An 18,108-nucleotide genomic window follows, 5' to 3' on the forward strand; every position below is an offset into this window, starting at 1 on the left:
CCGGGTAAAAAATATCCCATATAATGGTGCCTTTTGTTGCCGCCAGGGCTTTTTGACTAAAGCTAATGGGGTTTAACTTGAGGTGGAGGTAAGATTAAGAATTGGAAATTACTTGTGCGGAGCTATCAGTTCCTGCGGCCATCTCGCTCAAAGGTCACGTGATCCCCCCCACAGCCTTATTCTAAAATGTATAAAATACATTTTTGCCCTCATCAATCTACACACAATACCCCATAATGACAAAGCAATTTTTTTTGCAAAAATATTACCAATAAAAAACATAAATACCTAATTTACATAAGTATTCAGAACCTTTGCTATGAGACTGGAAATTGAGCTCAGGTGCATCCTGTTTCCATTGATCATCCTTGATGTTTCTACAACTTGATTGGAGTCCACCTGTGGTAAATTCAATTGATTGGACATGATTTGGAAAGGCACACACCTGTCTATATATAAGGTCCCACAGTTGACCGTGCATGTCAGAGCAAAAACCAAGCCATGAGGTCGAAGGAATTGTCCGTAGAGCTCCGAGACAGGATTGTGTCGAGGAACAGATCTGGGGAAGGGTACCAAAACATTTCAGCAGCATTGAAGGACCTCAAGAACACAGTGGCCTCCATCATTCTTAAATGGAAGAAGTTTGGAACCACCAAGACTCTAAACGGAGCAATCGGGGGAGAAGGGCCTTGGTCAGGGAGGTGACCAAGAACCCGATGGTCACTCTGACAGAGCTCCAGAGTTCCTCTGTGGAGATGGGAGAACCTTCCAGAAGGACAACCATCTCTGCAACACTCCACCAATCAATCCTTTATGGTAGAGTGGCCAGACGGATGCCAAACCTCAGTAAAAGGCACATGACAGCCCACTTGGAGTTTACCAAAGGCACCTAAAGGACTCCCAAACCATGAGAAACAAGATTCTCTGGTCTGATGAAACCAAGATTGAACTCTTTGGCCTGAATGCGAAGCGTCACGTCTGGAGGAAACCAGGCACCGCTCATCACCTGGCCAATACCATCCCTACTGTGAAGCATGGTGGTGGCAGCATCATGCTGTGGGGATGTTTTTCAGCGGCAGGGACTGGGAGACTAGTCAGGATTGAGGGAATGATGAACGGAGCAAAGTACAGAGAGATCCTTGATGAAAACCTGCTCCAGAGCGCTCAGGACCTCAGACTGGGACAAAGGTTCACCTTCCAACAGGACAACGACCATAAGCACACAGCCAAGACAATGCAGGAGTGGCTTCGAGACAAGTCTCTGAATGTTCTTGAGTGGCCCAGCCAGAGTCCGGACTTGAACCCGATCGAACATCTCTGGAGAGACCTGAAAATAGCTGTGCAGCAACGCTCCCCATCCAACCTGACAGAGCTTGAAAGGATCTGCAGAGAAGAATGGGAGAAACTCCCCAAATACAGGTATGCCAAGCTTGTAGCGTCATACCCAAGAAGACTCGAGACTGTAATCGCTGACAAAGGTGCTTCAAAGTACTAAGTAAAGGGTCTGAATACTTATGTAAATGTGATATTTATCTTTTTTATTTTTAAATACATTTGCTAAATTTATAAAAACCTGCTTTCGCTTTGTCATAATGGGGTATTGTGTGTATTTAATCCATTTTAGAATAAGGCTGTAATGTAACAAAATGTGGAAAAAGTCAAGGGGTCTGAATACTTCATGAAGGCACTGTATACCAGCATTATACTGTGTTACCAACATTTCATGTCGTCTTGGGATTTGACATGTTCTGACCATAACTGCCATGGTCACCGGTCATTTTAGTGTACAGTCCTCATAATCTGATATGACCTATGGAAAATCCATAGCTTCTCAAACGTGTGTAGGAATGACCACTATACATTATCAGTTAAACATTTTAAGTTGGGTTTTCCATCAGTTCTCTGTGGTCTGATGTATGCATGTTTATGTGGGTGCAGTTTGTGTCCAATTTTCCCCTTGTGGGATTAATAAAGTTGATTCAAACCCACCCCCCGAGGTCTCTCCGATTCAAACCTACCTCAAGGTCTCTCCTTGGAGAAGATCTGATAACGGAATCGTTGTTGCGGTGGCGCTGCGGTTTTTACTTTTAATAGAGGAGCTTTTACTTCTAATATCGACTTTATAGGATTAATGTAATGTAATACAAGCCTCTCTCTCAGTAATTCCTTATCCGAGAAGACTGGAGCTGCTGCTCTGTACACAGTACCCATCTCTGTCGGCGTCACACTGACTGCGTTCCAAATGGCACCCCGTACCCTTTATAGCACTACTTTTCACCAGAGCCCTATGACGCCTCTAAAGAATAGGGGACTATTTGGGATACAGGAAGTGTGATTATCTAAATGGAGAAGGGAATGAGATTAACATTGTCTGATGGCTCTCTGTAACAGCCTTTTACTAAAACAGAGGAGTATGGTGACTGTAACAACAGCCCTTAACTAAAACAGAGGAGTATGGTGACTGTAACAACAGCCCTTTACTAAAACAGAGGAGTATGGTGACTGTAACAACAGCCCTTTACTAAAACAGAGGAGTATGGTGACTGTAACAACAGCCCTTTACTAAAACAGAGGAGTATGGTGACTGTAACAACAGCCCTTTTAGTAATCATCAGTTTAGTGACTGTAACAACATTCCTTTAGTAATCATCAGTTTAGTGACTGTAACAACATTCCTTTAGTAATTCATTCAGCCGGTTGAATAAGGATTTCCTGAAAGAAAACAAAACCAGGAAGTCCTCTACTTTTGGATCTGCGATGGAAGCTTAGCTAGCTGAACAGTACAAGCATTTGGAAATGATCTTCAACCCTGATGGTGGTGGACGAGCATGACTGTAAAGTCCATTTGATATGGACCGAAACTGTACAGCAGTGAGAGAAATCCTGTCGGTGGCTGAGCGGGTCAACCCCCCACCCCCTATGGTCAGCGGGTCAACCCCCCACCCCCTATGGTCAGCGTGTCAGACAAGTGGCACTTGGGCACAAGCTAAGGCTTAATTAACCTTGGCTGGAGGTTCCTGGTGGAAGGTAAACACCCCACCCCCTATGCGGCAGGGAAAACCCCCTAATGACCACCCAAGGACCGCTGCCTACACCGTCCAATGATTAGTGTTCTGTCCAAGGCAAGAGCGTTGTTAGTAGAGCTCACTGATTGGTCATTCAGAAAGAGTGCCGTTTTGGCAGAACCCATCGGCCTCCGCTTTTTGGGGAGGTACAGTAGAACAGAAGCTTTCTTGGCTCCCTCAGCCTTTTAACTCAATGAGTAGATATGATATGATGGATATAATCTCAGATATGTATCTGTGATTCATTACATACATTTGGTTCTGTTCTGTTGTAAGTTTCTTCACACAACTGCGCTCTTCAACATTTTGCTCTAAATAGGCAACCGAGCTACATTACATCACATCTCTACATGAAAATCTTTGATGGATTGTTGTTGGCATTATATAATGATGTATTCATTTCACCATTCCCAAAATACCATATTGGTATTCTATTACTAAAAGCCTGCTCTTACCAACCATTGGCTGGCTAGATGCCCTGTGGGCTAAATAACATGACGCAAGATTGTTTCTACTGGCTACAATGACAGAAAAGAAAATGAGGAATGGACTTAAATGAATGAGTTTCTCTGGGCCTGGGGGGACTCTTAGCCTCTCAGTGAATGGGTTTCTCTGGGCCTGGGGGGACTCTTAGCCTCTCAGTGAATGAGTTTCTCTGGGCCTGGGGGGCTCTTAGCCTCTCAGTGCATCAAGCCTTTTCATTGCTTATTCTCTCATGAAATTCCTCTCTCTCTCTGATTGAAATGGCAGCCGGCAGAGGGCAAAGCAGTGGGGGGGTGGGGGGGGGGGGGTTTCTCATCCGTTTTTTTGGTTTCTCATCCTCTTGTGTTATTTTCCTTGTTGTGGAGAGGAGTGGAGGGACACATTAGTGTTACTTTGTGATGGGACTGAGGCCCCGGGCCAACTGCCATTGTTGTAATGATGTAAGAAGGACTTTCTACCAGTGGCGGTCGGTGCCGTTTTAAGATGAGGGAGGACAATATTTTTTCTTCATGAGCATGGGCCTTATTTCTATTACAGCATATTGGATGACTGTCATGCATATTCCGTTCACCCAGTTCGATGTAACAGCGATAGGTTTAGGTTACTGCGTGACACTTGAATTTCCCATATAACCATCACGAGGTTGCTACAACCTAGCCTATGAATGAAAGTTTACAACGTAGGTGCACACAGGTCGAGAGACAAATTTGAGGTGACAGACAGTGACATTCAATAGCGCCTTGCACACTCTTGCCTGCATCTAGCTGATAAAGGGTGTAATCATTAGTCCAACAGTTGCAAACGAGAGTTTCTGTTAGACAAAGTCAGGTATGTTTATCCCCGTTTTTGTTCCGTTTGCTTCCGTTTTTAAGAAACGTTTTTTCAACAGAATCGGCGGAATGAATACACCCCTGATCACGCGTAAACAAAGTTCACTCTCATAACAGCCACGTTGTATTCCTTCTCTTCCCTTCGCTTGTGGACTTCAATGCTCAACACATCAGCTGTATGTGACCCGGCGAAAAAAACCTTTCCAAGCCAAACAGCTACACACAGTCTACATCGTTGTCCCCATATTAGCTAAAGTAACGTCCTAGTCAACATAGCTAATAGAACTAATGCGTTAGTAAACCCGCTACAATCATGCAGTAGCGTTCCAGTGTACAGTCAGTAAGCAGTTACACCGGTGGGCCCCGGAGGCAATAAATTAGTAAAACCAAACACTTACCTTGACTTGGAAGAGTTCCAGTGTTGTGTTGGATAGTCATAGCCAGCTAGCTAACATAGTATCCCTCTGTTTGAGCAGGGTGTTTCAGTAGGCTAAACTAGCCAGCTAGCTAACATAGCATCCTTCTGTTTGAGCAGGGTGTTTCAGTAGGCTAAACTAGCCAGCTAGCTAACATAGCATCCCTCTGTTTGAGCAGGGTGTTTCAGTAGGCTAAACTAGCCAGCTAGCTAACATAGCATCCCTCTGTTTGAGCAGGGTGTTTCAGTAGGCTAAACTAGCTAGCTGCATTTGCTAGCTAAGTAAGTGAAACTGAAAGTGAAAAAAAATCTCTCTCTTGCTTCTCCTTCATTTTGGAAGAAATTAATTTGTTCAAAACTGTTCAACTATTGTCTTTCTCTCTCTTTGAGTCAACTACTCACCACATTTAATACACTGCAGTGCTAGCTAGCTGTAGCTTATACTTTCAGTGCTAGATTAATTCTCTGATCCTTTGATTGGGTGGACAACATGTCAGTTCATGCTGCAAGAGCTCTGATAGGTTGGAGGATGTCCTCCGGAAGTTGTCATAATTACTGTGTAAGTCTACGGAAAGGGATGAACCTCCTAGGTTTTGTATTGAAGTCAGTGTACCCAGAGGAGGACGGAAGCTAGCTGTCCTCCGGCTACACCATGGTGCTGCCCTACTGTTGAGTGCTGTTGAGGCTACTGTAGACCTTCTTTGCAAAATAGTGTGTTTTTAATCAGTTATTTGATGACGCAATTATATTTAGTATATTTTTATCTAAAATGTATATCTTTTTTAATGTTTTACCTTTTTAATTTTAATGAAATTCACTGAGGAGGATGGTCCTCCTCTTCCTCCTCTGAGAAGCCTCCACTGCTTTCTACATAACAGGCCTGGCCCGGCTACAGTGAGTGAAAGGGAAGCTGAGCGAGTGATGATTTCTAATTCATATCAAAAGTTAAAGCTTGACTGAACTCACATGGATGGACAAAGTTGGGGGCCTGTTCTCTCTCTCTCTCTCTCTCTCTCTCTCTCTCTCTCTCTCTCTCTCTCTCTCCTCTCTCTCTCTCTCTCTCTCTCTCTCTCTCTCTCTCCATATCTCTCTCTCTCTCTCTCTCTCCCTATATCTCCCTCCCTATCTATACCTCTCTCCCTATATCTCTCTCTCCCTATTTTATTTTTATTTTTATTTACCTTTATTTAACTAGGCAAGTCAGTTAAGAACAAATTATTATTTACAATGACAGCCTACATCGGCCAAACCCGGACGACGCTGGGCCAATTGTGCGCCGCCCTATGGGACTCCCAATCACGGCCGGTTGTGATACAGCCTGGAATCGAACCAGGGGGTCTGTAGTGACGCCTCAAGCACTGAGATGCAGTGCCTTATCTCTTTCTCTCTCCCTAGCTCTCTCCCTCTCCCTCTCTCTCTCTCTCTCTCTCTCTCTCTCTCTCTCTCTCTCTCTCTCTCTCTCTCTCTCTCTCTCTCTCTCTCTCTCTCTCTCTCTCTCTCTTTCTTTCTCTCTATCTCTCTCTCCCTATCTCTCGCCCGCTCTCTCTTCAGTACTGGTGACACTGGGTGTCGTCTCTTCCAATTCTTCTCAATTTAGTTATGAAATCAAAGAATTGGCAGTTGGTCTTAAGGGACCCCTACAGTCGAAGGTATTTCAGTAGAGGGTAGTTAGTTACTGTCTGCCCAGAGTCGATACAGGTTCTATGGAACAAGGTTTTACCCTACAGTCGAAGGTATTTCAGTAGAGGGTAGTAGTTAGTTGGGTAGTTAGTTACTGTCTGCCCAGGGTAGTAGTTAGTTGGGTAGTTAGTTACTGTCTGCCCAGGGTAGTAGTCAGTTGGGTAGTTAGTTACTGTCTGCCCAGAAGGACTGGGATGTGTGTGATCTACCTTTCTGGACTCAAACACCCAGTGGCTTTTTGCATCTTTATCCACCACCTCAGGCCCACCATCAACCGCCCTGTGATGTTCTGAAATATAGTAGTGGAGTCAATACATCATTAGCCTACTTACTTATATTGATAATCCACCCCCAGAAAGAGATATCATGAAATTCCTGTCAATTTGGTGAAAACCTATGGTTCTGTCAGTGGGTAAAATATAAACATTTCCCCATGATTTAAATTCTAAGTGGTCCGTCTTGAGTGCATACATTTTTCATACTGCCCCCCCCCCCCCCGTGGGAAACGAACCCACAACCCTGGCGTTGCAAGCGCAATGCTCTACCAACTGAGCTACAGGGGACTAACATACTTGTTTAGAACACATCTATCTACAGTGCCTTCAGAAAGTATTAATACCCCTTGACTTATTCCACATGTTGTTGTTACATCCTGAATTCAAAATGGATTAAATAGATTTTTTCACACCCTTCTACACACAATATCCCATAATGACAAAGTGAAAACATGTTTTCAAATGTATTGAAAATGAAATATCTCATTTACATACAACTCTTAGTCAATACATGTTAGAATCAACTTTGTCAGCGATTACAGCTGTGAGTCTTTCTGGGTAAGTGTCTAAGAGCTTTGCACACCTGGATTGTACAATATTTGCACATGATTCTTTTCAAACTTCAAGCTTTGTCAAGTTGGTTGTTGATTATTGCTAGACAACCATTTTCTTGCCATAGATTTTCAAGCCGATTTAAGTCAAACCTGTAACTAGGCTTCTTAGGAACATTCAATGTTGTCTTGGTGAGCAACTCCAGTGTATATTTGGCTTTGTGTTTTAGGTTATTGTCCTGCTGAAAGGTGAATTCATCTCCCAGTGTCTGTTGGAAAGCAGACTAAACCAGGTTTTCCTCTAGGATTATTTTTATCCTGAAAAAAAAACTCCCTAGTCCTTGTCAATGACAAGGATACCCATAACATGATGCAGCCACCACCATGCTTTAAAATATGAAGAGTGGTACTCGGGGATTAGTTGTTTGGATTTGCCCCAAACTTAACGCTTTGTATTCAGGACATAAAGTTTATTTCTTTGCCAAATCTTTTCAGTTTTACTTTAGTGCCTTATTGCCTGTTGAAATCACCGGCCACTTTAAGAAATGGAACACTAGTCACTTTAATAATGTTTACATATCTTGCACTACTCATCTCAAATGTATATACTGCATTCTATTCTATAATATTCTACTGTATCTTAGTCCATGCCGCTCTGTCATTGCTTGTCCAAATATATATTCTTAAATTCCGTTCCTTACTAGTTTTGTGTGTATTGGGTATATGTTGTGAAATTGTTAGATATTACTGCACTGTCAGAGCTAGAAGCATAAGCATTTCGCTACACCCGCTATAACATCTGCTAAACACGTGTATGTGACAAATACAATTTGATTGGATTTGATTATTGCATACATGATGCATGGTTTGGAATATTTCCGTCTTTTCCCTCTGTCACTTAGGTTAGTATTGTGGAGTAACTACAATGTTCTTGATCCTTCAGTTTTCTCCTATCACAGCCATTAAACTCTGTAACTGTTTTGAAGTCACCATTGGCCTCATGGTGAAATCCCTGAACGGTTTCCTTCCTCTCCGCCAACTGAGTTCGGCAGGACGCCTGTATCTTTGTAGTGACTGGGTGTATCGATACACCATCCAAAGAGTAATTAATAGCTTCACCATGCTCAAAGGGATACTCAATGTCTGCTTTTTTTATATTTACCCATCTACCAATAGGAGCCCTTCTTTGCGAGGCATTGGAAAAGCTCCCTGGTCTTTGGTTGAATCTGTGTTTGAAATTCCCTGCTCGACTGAGGGACCTTACAGATAATTGTATGTGTGGGGTACAGAGACGAGGTAGTCATTCAAATATCATGTTAAGTCCATGCAACTTATTATGTGACTTGTTAAGCACATTTTTTACTCCTGAACTTATTTAGGCTTGCCATAACAAAGGGGTTGAATACTTATTGACTCAATACATTTTTAATTCATTTGTAAACATTTCTAAAAACATAATTCCTCTTTGACATTATGCGGTATTGTGTGTAGGCCAGTGACACGAAATCTGTTCTGGGCAATACTGAATCAAATTAACGAAATTAGTTGAAAGATTCGTTCTTTTGACTGAACGAGTCAGTAAAGATCTGAGTCAGTAAAGATCTGAGTCAGTAAAGATCTGAGTCAGTAAAGATCTGAGTCAGTAAAGATCTGAGTCAGTAAAGATCTGAGTCAGTAAAGATCTGAGTCAGTAAAAAGAGCCTAACTTCCCGACACTAGTTTCTCCTCTGAAACCCCGCGCACAGGCCGTTTTGTGTTGCCATGTCAACCACTAACGCAAAGTTTTGAGCTAGAAACATGATCTCTAACAGGTTGAACATGGCGAAATTGTAACTCCTAAATTGATAGTGCAGTTTGTTTCAGGGATTTTACAACTAGCTAGCTACTTCACATGCTGATATGGACTTTGGTATTTGTGTGTCGCTACGTTTTACAGCCTGTCCAGAGAGAACGCATTGCATTGTGGGTTTTGTAGTCGACCTGAGCTCCAACAGATTTCCATAACAATTTTTTACATGTTGCTTCCTATCTTATTATAACGATGAAATGCAAAAAAAGGAAATCACAACATATTGTTCTCACAAATTATTTAACAATGTAAATCAAAGGAATTTGTGGTTTTAAGTGGATTATTCTTTTAAAAGCCGTGATGTCATGTCCCCAAAATCACTTGGGAAAAGAGATGCATTGTGTCTATGAAGCATTGTAAAGCAATGTACACTGTTAATTACAATGTTAGAAACAAGACTAACCGTAAACGTGATTTTAAATGTATATAAGCTGTTCTGTAGCTTTTGAAAGACTCTTTTTGGGACTTAACATTAACTCTTACTTCCTCTCAGGCTGTTTGAGGGCTCCTCACCCAAGAAGAGGGAGAAACTTAAAACACTTTTGTGCTATTTTAGAAGTGTAACCGAGCAAAGTAAGTTTTTTTTAATTATCAAATCAATGTTATGTAAATTATGTTATATTGGTTTCAAACCAAAAGCATTGATAATTGATTGAACTTTTTTGGTTTGTTTTATTTTTCAGGACCTACTGGACTTGTAACATTCACAAGAAAATGTTTGGATCGTCCCCCGAACTGGAAAAAGTAATCCACTTCATGAGAAATTACTGTCTATTTATTCTATCCAATAACTGTTATGGATTTGATCCAAATAGGAACAAGGGAAACATATATTTACTGAATGGTGATCGAGCTAAAAAGGTCATTCATTTTGCTATGTTTCAGCTCCCAGAATCAGCTCACAAAGCTCCACATAACATGTGCAGGAACCATAGAAGACGACGGGAACGGCATGCTGCAGGTAACCTGTATGGAAGAGTTGACAGACAGCTCTATACGACTGAATGTATGGTCTGTGTCCCAAATGGCACCCTATTTCCTATTTAGTGCACAACTATTTTTTTTTTTAATTTTAGGGCTCTGGTCAAAAGCAGTGGATGTTATAGGGAATAGGGTGCCATTTTGAGTCGCAGTCGTGTTGTGCACAAGTACAGAGAGAGCAGGATAGAGTATTCTAGAAGCAGCTTGGTGGAGCAGGACTCTTACTGTACATTCCAGGATTCTTCATTCCATATTCTAAGCCACACATCCAGCCTAGAGGAGATCTGTATTTGAAAGGTGGCTTCTCCTCTCCCTGTTGGATTGTCTTTCTCTTCTCCTTTTATGTGCTGTGGTTGTCAGTCACGGAGTCGCCTCACACACGTACTCCCGGCTTTAACTCAGAATGCTTACTGCCGCTGAACAGGTCCTTTGAGGAAGCGGACGGTTGACAACACGTCTGTGGGACTGCATGTGTGTATGCGTGCATTTGTGCGTGTGTTTTCATGCGTGCCAAAAGTATGTGTGTGTGTGTGTGTGTGTGCTGGGACTGGGGTCGAGACCCTGCTCTCCCTCTGCTCTCTACCCAGTCCGTTCTCCTCTCTCCCTGTCAGAACGGCCCTCTCTCCCCTCTCTCCACTCCCCTCTCCCCTCTCTCCCCTCTCCCCTCTCCCCTCTCCCCTCTCCCCTCTCCCCTCTCCCCTCTCCCCTCTCCCCTCTCCCCTCTCTCCTCTCTCCTCTCCCCTCTCCCCTCTCTCCTCTCCCCTCTCCCCTCTCCCTTTCACCTTTTGTTTGCCTGCGGAGGCTGTGGTTGCCACGGGCTGACAGCTGATGGGTGACATGACCAGATCCAGCTAGGGCCCGGGCACCCTGCCATCAGTGAAGGGCCCTCTGGTGAGGAGGGGCTCTCTGACAGCCTGTCAAAGAAAGAGCAGACTGTGTGTGTGCCGCATCCTGGGCCCCCCGTCCCACCTCCCAACTGTCTGACTGACTGCCTGGGCCCCCCGTCCCACCACCCAACTGACTGCCTGGGCCCCCCGTCCCACCACCCAACTGTCTGACTGACTGCCTGGGCCCCCCGTCCCACCACCCAACTGACTGCCTGGGCCCCCCGTCCCACCTCCCAACTGTCTGACTGACTGCCTGGGCCCCCCGTCCCACCACCCAACTGACTGCCTGGGCCCCCCGTCCCACCTCCCAACTGTCTGACTGACTGCCTGGGCCCCCCGTCCCACCACCCAACTGTCTGACTGACTGCCTGGGCCCCCCGTCCCACCACCCAACTGACTGCCTGGGTCCCCCGTCCCACCACCCAACTGTCTGACTGACTGCCTGGGCCCCCCGTCCCACCACCCAACTGACTGACTGACTGCCTGGGCCCCCCGTCCCACCTCCCAACTGTCTGACTGACTGCCTGGGCCCCCCGTCCCACCTCCCAACTGTCTGACTGACTGCCTGGGCCCCCCGTCCCACCACCCAACTGACTGCCTGGGCCCCCCGTCCCACCACCCAACTGACTGCCTGGGTCCCCCGTCCCACCACCCAACTGTCTGACTGACTGCCTGGGCCCCCCGTCCCACCACCCAACTGACTGCCTGGGTCCCCCGTCCCACCACCCAACTGACTGCCTGGGCCCCCCGTCCCACCACCCAACTGTCTGACTGACTGCCTGGGCCCCCCGTCCCACCACCCAACTGACTGCCTGGGTCCCCCGTCCCACCACCCAACTGTCTGACTGACTGCCTGGGCCCCCCGTCCCACCACCCAACTGACTGCCTGGGTCCCCCGTCCCACCACCCAACTGACTGCCTGGGTCCCCCGTCCCACCACCCAACTGTTTGACTGACTGCCTGGGCCCCCCGTCCCACCACCCAACTGTCTGACTGACTGCCTGGGTCCCCCGTCCCACCACCCAACTGTCTGACTGACTGCCTGGGCCCCCCGTCCCACCACCCAACTGTCTGACTGACTGCCTGGGCCCCCCGTCCCACCACCCAACTGACTGCCTGGGCCCCCCGTCCCACCACCCAACTGACTGCCTGGGTCCCCCGTCCCACCACCCAACTGTCTGACTGACTGCCTGGGCCCCCCGTCCCACCACCCAACTGACTGCCTGGGCCCCCCGTCCCACCACCCAACTGACTGCCTGGGCCCCCCGTCCCACCACCCAACTGACTGCCTGGGTCCCCCGTCCCACCACCCAACTGACTGCCTGGGCCCCCCGTCCCACCTCCCAACTGTCTGACTGACTGCCTGGGCCCCCCTTCCCACCACCCAACTGACTGCCTGGGTCCCCCGTCCCACCACCCAACTGTCTGACTGACTGCCTGGGTCCCCCGTCCCACCACCCAACTGACTGCCTGGGCCCCCCGTCCCACCACCCAACTGACTGCCTGGGTCCCCCGTCCCACCACCCAACTGTCTGACTGACTGCCTGGGCCCCCCGTCCCACCTCCCAACTGTCTGACTGACTGCCTGGGCCCCCCGTCCCACCTCCCAACAGTCTGACTGACTGCCTGGGAGTCTTTGGTGAGGAGGTGAGACGGGAGGTGAGACGGGAGGTGAGACGGGAGGTGAGACGGGAGGTGAGACAGACCCAGTTGGCCCTGCCTGGCCTGGGCTGTCTGAGGGACAGTGTGCCAAAACTGACAGTCCTGAAAATGGTGGATTATACAGTTTCCTATGCAGCAAAACAATCAGTATTCCTGTCTATATCAGGCCTTGAAGAACCTTGTTTTGTTTCTTGTTTTGTTGTGAAATGGTAAACAATGATAATAAACAGACCTGGTGCTATAAATTGGCAGCTTCATTATGCCTGTTGAACAGTTCATTTGCAGAATAAAAGGATAACTTCAATTTAGGAAATAAAAGTAGGACGTCATACATAGATTAAGACGAGGAACTCTCCTCAATTTAGCAACGGCAGGTAGTGACTTGACTGGGTTGGTACTGACCCTGGGGTTGCATCCCAAATAGCACCCTATTCCTGGTATAGTGCGCTGCTTTTAACCAGAGTGCTATGGCCCTTGGTCAAAAGTAGTGTGCTATATAGAGAAAAGGGTGCAATTTGGGATTCAACCTGTGAGTGAATCTGGGGTGCAGAGAGCAGGACAGGAGTTCTGCTCTGTTCTGACTCTGTTGTGATGTTGGCTGTCTCCTGGGCTGACATGGCAGTTCCTCTGTTGTGATGTTGGCTGTCTCCTGGGCTGACATGGCAGTTCCTCTGTTGTGATGTTGGCTGTCTCCTGGGCTGACATGGCAGTTCCTCTGTTGTGATGTTGGCTGTCTCCTGGGCTGACATGGCAGTTCCTCTGTTGTGATGTTGGCTGTCTCCTGGGCTGACATGGCAGTTCCTCTGTTGTGATGTTGGCTGTCTCCTGGGCTGACATGGCAGTTCCTCTGTTGTGATGTTGGCTGTCTCCTGGGCTGACATGGCAGTTCCTCTGTTGTGATGTTGGCTGTCTCCTGGGCTGACATGGCAGTTCCTCTGTTGTGATGTTGGCTGTCTTCTGGGCTGACATGGCAGTTCCTCTGTTGTGATGTTGGCTGTCTTCTGGGCTGACATGGCAGTTCCTCTGTTGTGATGTTGGCTGTCTCCTGGGCTGACATGGCAGTTCCTCTGTTGTGATGTTGGCTGTCTCCTGGACTGACATGGCAGTTCCTCTGTTGTGATGTTGGCTGTCTCCTGGGCTGACATGGCAGTTCCTCTGTTGTGATGTTGGCTGTCTCCTGGGCTGACATGGCAGTTCCTCTGTTGTGATGTTGGCTGTCTCCTGGGCTGACATGGCAGTTCCTCTGTTGTGATGTTGGCTGTCTCCTGGGCTGACATGGCAGCTCCTCTGTTGTGATGTTGGCTGTCTCCTGGGCCGACATGGCAGCTCCTCACGTTGTTGTTTTTTCCCCCGCTACACAATATGAATCATGTCACAAAGACAAGAGAGATATTTCAGTGGAGTAACTTTGTTTGGCATTTGAATTGATTCACTTTTTCTGTTTTTCTCTGTCATTAGTGACCACGGCTCAGGATCTAAAATGTTATATTAACATAGTAGACAGACAGCACACATTTAATATAATATCACAGATGCACAGTCAGATCATGTCTTCCCTGTTCTTTTCCTCAGAGGTAACTGTACCCTCACTCTGCTCTGCTGTCCATCACTCTGCTCTGCTGTCCATCACCCTGCTCTGCTGTCCATCACCCTGCTCTGCTGTCCATCACTGCTCTGCTGTCCATCACCCTGCTCTGCTTTCCATCACTCTGCTCTGCTGTCCATCACCCTGCTCTGCTGTCCATCACCCTGCTCTGCTGTCCATCACCCTGCTCTGCTGTCCATCACCCTGCTCTGCTGTCCATCACTGCTCTGCTGGCCATCACTCTGCTCTGCTGTCCATCACCCTGCTCTGCTTTCCATCACTCTGCTCTGCTGTCCATCACTGCTCTGCTGTCCATCACCCTGCTCTGCTGTCCATCACTGCTCTGCTGTCCATCACTGCTCTGCTGGCCATCACTCTGCTCTGCTGTCCATCACTGCTCTGCTGTCCATCACCCTGCTCTGCTGTACATCACACTGCTCTGCTGTCCATCACCCTGCTCTGCTGTCCATCACCCTGCTCTGCTGTCCATCACCCTGCTCTGCTGTCCATCACTCTGCTCTGCTGTCCATCACACTGCTCTGCTGTCCATCACCCTGCTCTGCTGTACATCACCCTGCTCTGCTGTCCATCACTGCTCTGCTGGCCATCACTCTGCTCTGCTGTCCATCACCCTGCTCTGCTGTCCATCACCCTGCTCTGCTGTCCATCACTCTGCTCTGCTGTCCATCACACTGCTCTGCTGTCCATCACCCTGCTCTGCTGTCCATCACTGCTCTGCTGTCCATCACCCTGCTCTGCTGTACATCACCCTGCTCTGCTGTCCATCACTGCTCTGCTGGCCATCACCCTGCTCTGCTGTCCATCACCCTGCTCTGCTGTCCATCACTGCTCTGCTGTCCATCACTGCTCTGCTGGCCATCACTCTGCTCTGCTGTCCATCACCCTCTCTCTCTCTCTCTCTCTCTCTCTCTCTCTCTCTCTCTCTCTCTCTCTCTCTCTCTCTCTCTCTCTCTCTCTCTCTATGCAGGTGGACTTTGCCAACCGGTTTGTGGGCGGAGGGGTCACGTCATCAGGTCTGGTTCAGGAAGAGATTCGCTTCCTGATTAACCCAGAACTCATCGTCTCTCGCCTCTTCACTGAAGCCCTGCAGTACAATGAGTGTCTCATCATCACAGGTCAGACAGCCCCTAAAAACAATCCCCACTACTGTCTACCCTAGGAACCATACTGCAGTTCAAGTGCACTGCTGACTCCTATCAAAAATATAGAAACGCAACATGTAAAGTGTTGGTCCCATGTTTCATGAGCTGAAAGAAAAGATCCCATAAATATTTATAACGTACAAAAAGCTTATTTCTCTTAAATGTTGTGCACAAATTGGTTTACATCGCTGTTAGTGAGCATTTCTCCTTTGCCAAGATAATCCATCCACCTGACAGGTGTGGCATATCAAGAAGCTGATTAAACAGCATGATCATTACATTAGTGGACCTTGTGCTGGGGACAATAAAAGGCCACTCTAAAATGTGCAGTTTTGTCACACAACACAATGCAACAGATGTCTCAAGTTTTGAGGGAGCATGCAATTGGCATGCTGACTGCAGGAATGTCCACCAGAGCTGTTGCCAGAGAATTTAATGTTAATTTCTCTACCATAAGCCGCCTCCAATGTCGTTTTATAGAACTTGTCAGTACGTCCAACCGGCCTCACAACCGCAGACCACGTGTATGGCGTCATCTTGGCGAGCGGTTTGCTGATGTCAACGTTGTGAACAGAGTGTTGCATGGTGGGGTTAGGGTATGGGCAGGCATAAGCTACGGACAACAAGCACAATTGTATTTTATCGATGGCAATTTGAATGCACAGAGATACCGTGACGAGATCCTGAGGCCCATTCTGAGGCCCATTTGTTTAAGGTATCTGTGACCAACGGATGCATATCTGTATTCCCAGTCATGTGAAATCCATAGATTAGGACATTTAATGAATTTATTTCAATTCACTGATTTCCTCATATGAACTGGAACTCAGTAAAATCAATGAAATTGTTGCATGTTGCGTTTTACATTTTTTGTTCAGTATATGTATTGATGGACAAGAATCTGTTGAGAATCTGAGAGCGCAAGGCCAGGTATAGGCATTGTGTATATATATGGCTGGCTAGGGTACTTCGTAATGCTGTGTACAGTGGAACCCTCATCTGAAGGAGGAAATAACAGGACAGACGACAGCAGAACCCTTCAACCCTTCAGTCCAACCTGTCAGGTACCTCTCACAGCACCAGGCAGCAGTCCAGAGGACCTACTGCTGTGACAATCACTTCCTGGAGTTGTTCAACCTCTCCCTGTTATTTCCTCTGATTGGCTCTTCCTGAGATCGGCCCAATCAGTGACTGGTTAGTGGTTAGTAGTGGATGGGACTCTGTTGATTGCTCAGTCTGTCTGTGTCTGGGGTAATCACTGATGACATCAGGTGCTTGTTGTGAACTGTATAGTCCTGATGGACAAATAAATTAACAAACAAACAAGGATTTATTTACCAGTACTGTAGTTACAGTAAATATATCCTGGTTTATAAGGGGTTGCTCAACTTGCCACACAAGCTGAATTATTTTGAACCTGAACATTCATATTTTTGAACGATGAAAACCCAACAGATAATACAGTAAGCTCCAGAATTATTGGGACAGTAACACATGTTGTTGTTTTGGCTCTGTACTCCAGCACTTTGGATTTGAAATGATACAACAGCTATGAAGTGAATGTGTAGACTGTCAGCTGTAATTTTAGGTTATTTTCATTCATATAAAGTGGACCGTTTAGAAATTACAGCACTTTTTGTACATAGTCCGTCGTCGTCGTCGTCCCCCCCCCCATTTGAGGGGACCAAAAGTATTGGGACAAATTCACTTATATTTATTAAAGTAGTCAAAGGTTTAATATTTGGTTCCATATGCCATGACATCAAGCTTGTGACACTGTTGGATGCATTTTGTGCCCAATATAAAATGAATGGTAAATAATCTGTGTTATTTTATAGTCACTTCTATTGTAAATAGAAATAGAAGGGGGTCATGTCTGAATGCATTTTGATAACTGAAGTGAATTTGAAAGGCTGCATGCAAGGACAAAGGTAGCCAGCCCTCCCTCTCTTCTGCCTAGTGAACGCTGGCAGAGATGTGTTTTAGCCCAGGGCACACACTGGCTGTCTGAACCAGGCCAGTAAAACTCATCTCGGCCTGCTTAAGCAAGCGTTAAGATCAAATAGTAAGTTAGTCGAATGAAAATGTCACTGAATGGCACAGAGTTTCACTCCTATTTATATCAGTGAGAGCCCAGTTCCTGTCAGTTATTTGTGATTTTAATTGTCCTTTTAGACTGAAACATAATTTTTAAATAATGTTTTTTTTTTTTTTACGATTTTTATATTGGCTTTGTCCAGATATACAGTATGACCAAAGCATTACAGCATTGGCTGAGTCATCCATATATATTTCTTAAATATATGGCTTGAAATCTGCCGCAGCTAGAAGCCACTTTCCGTTACGTTGCAGACTGATCACATAGCTCTTCAGATATTTGAACCTGCCTGTCCCAACCAGGAGAGGGGTGTGATGACTGGGGTGATTAGTGAGTTGTTGACTGAGGAGAGAGGGAATTCAGCCTGCGTGCGTAGGCTGATTGGTTGATACCACGCCGTGAAGATTCCCTTCTCTTTCTTCATCAGCCACCCCTCGACAGGCAGGCACAATCAGCTTACACACACACACACAAACACTCCATCTACACCAGCGTTTCCCAAACTCGGTCCTGGGGACCCCAAGGGGTGCACGTTTTGGTTTTTGCCCCTAGCACTACACAGCTGATTCAAATAATCAACTAAT

General features: G+C 46.5%; 1 protein-coding gene across 1 annotated transcript in view; it reads left to right on the top strand.

Annotated features, from left to right (window-relative positions):
* LOC311100733 (poly(ADP-ribose) glycohydrolase-like) overlaps positions 1 to 18,108 on the top strand; it is a 78,172-nt gene that overhangs the window by 34,472 nt on the left and 25,592 nt on the right. The window contains exons 10-13 of the mRNA XM_084141694.1: positions 9,642 to 9,721; positions 9,832 to 9,892; positions 10,034 to 10,109; positions 15,252 to 15,399. Coding sequence (XP_083997820.1) covers positions 9,642 to 9,721; positions 9,832 to 9,892; positions 10,034 to 10,109; positions 15,252 to 15,399 — 365 coding nt within the window. The remainder of the gene's footprint in view (positions 1 to 9,641; positions 9,722 to 9,831; positions 9,893 to 10,033; positions 10,110 to 15,251; positions 15,400 to 18,108) is intronic.

Source organism: Coregonus lavaretus (assembly GCF_964263955.1).
Source record: "Coregonus lavaretus genome assembly, chromosome: 25".
NCBI classification, from domain to species: domain Eukaryota; kingdom Metazoa; phylum Chordata; class Actinopteri; order Salmoniformes; family Salmonidae; genus Coregonus; species Coregonus lavaretus.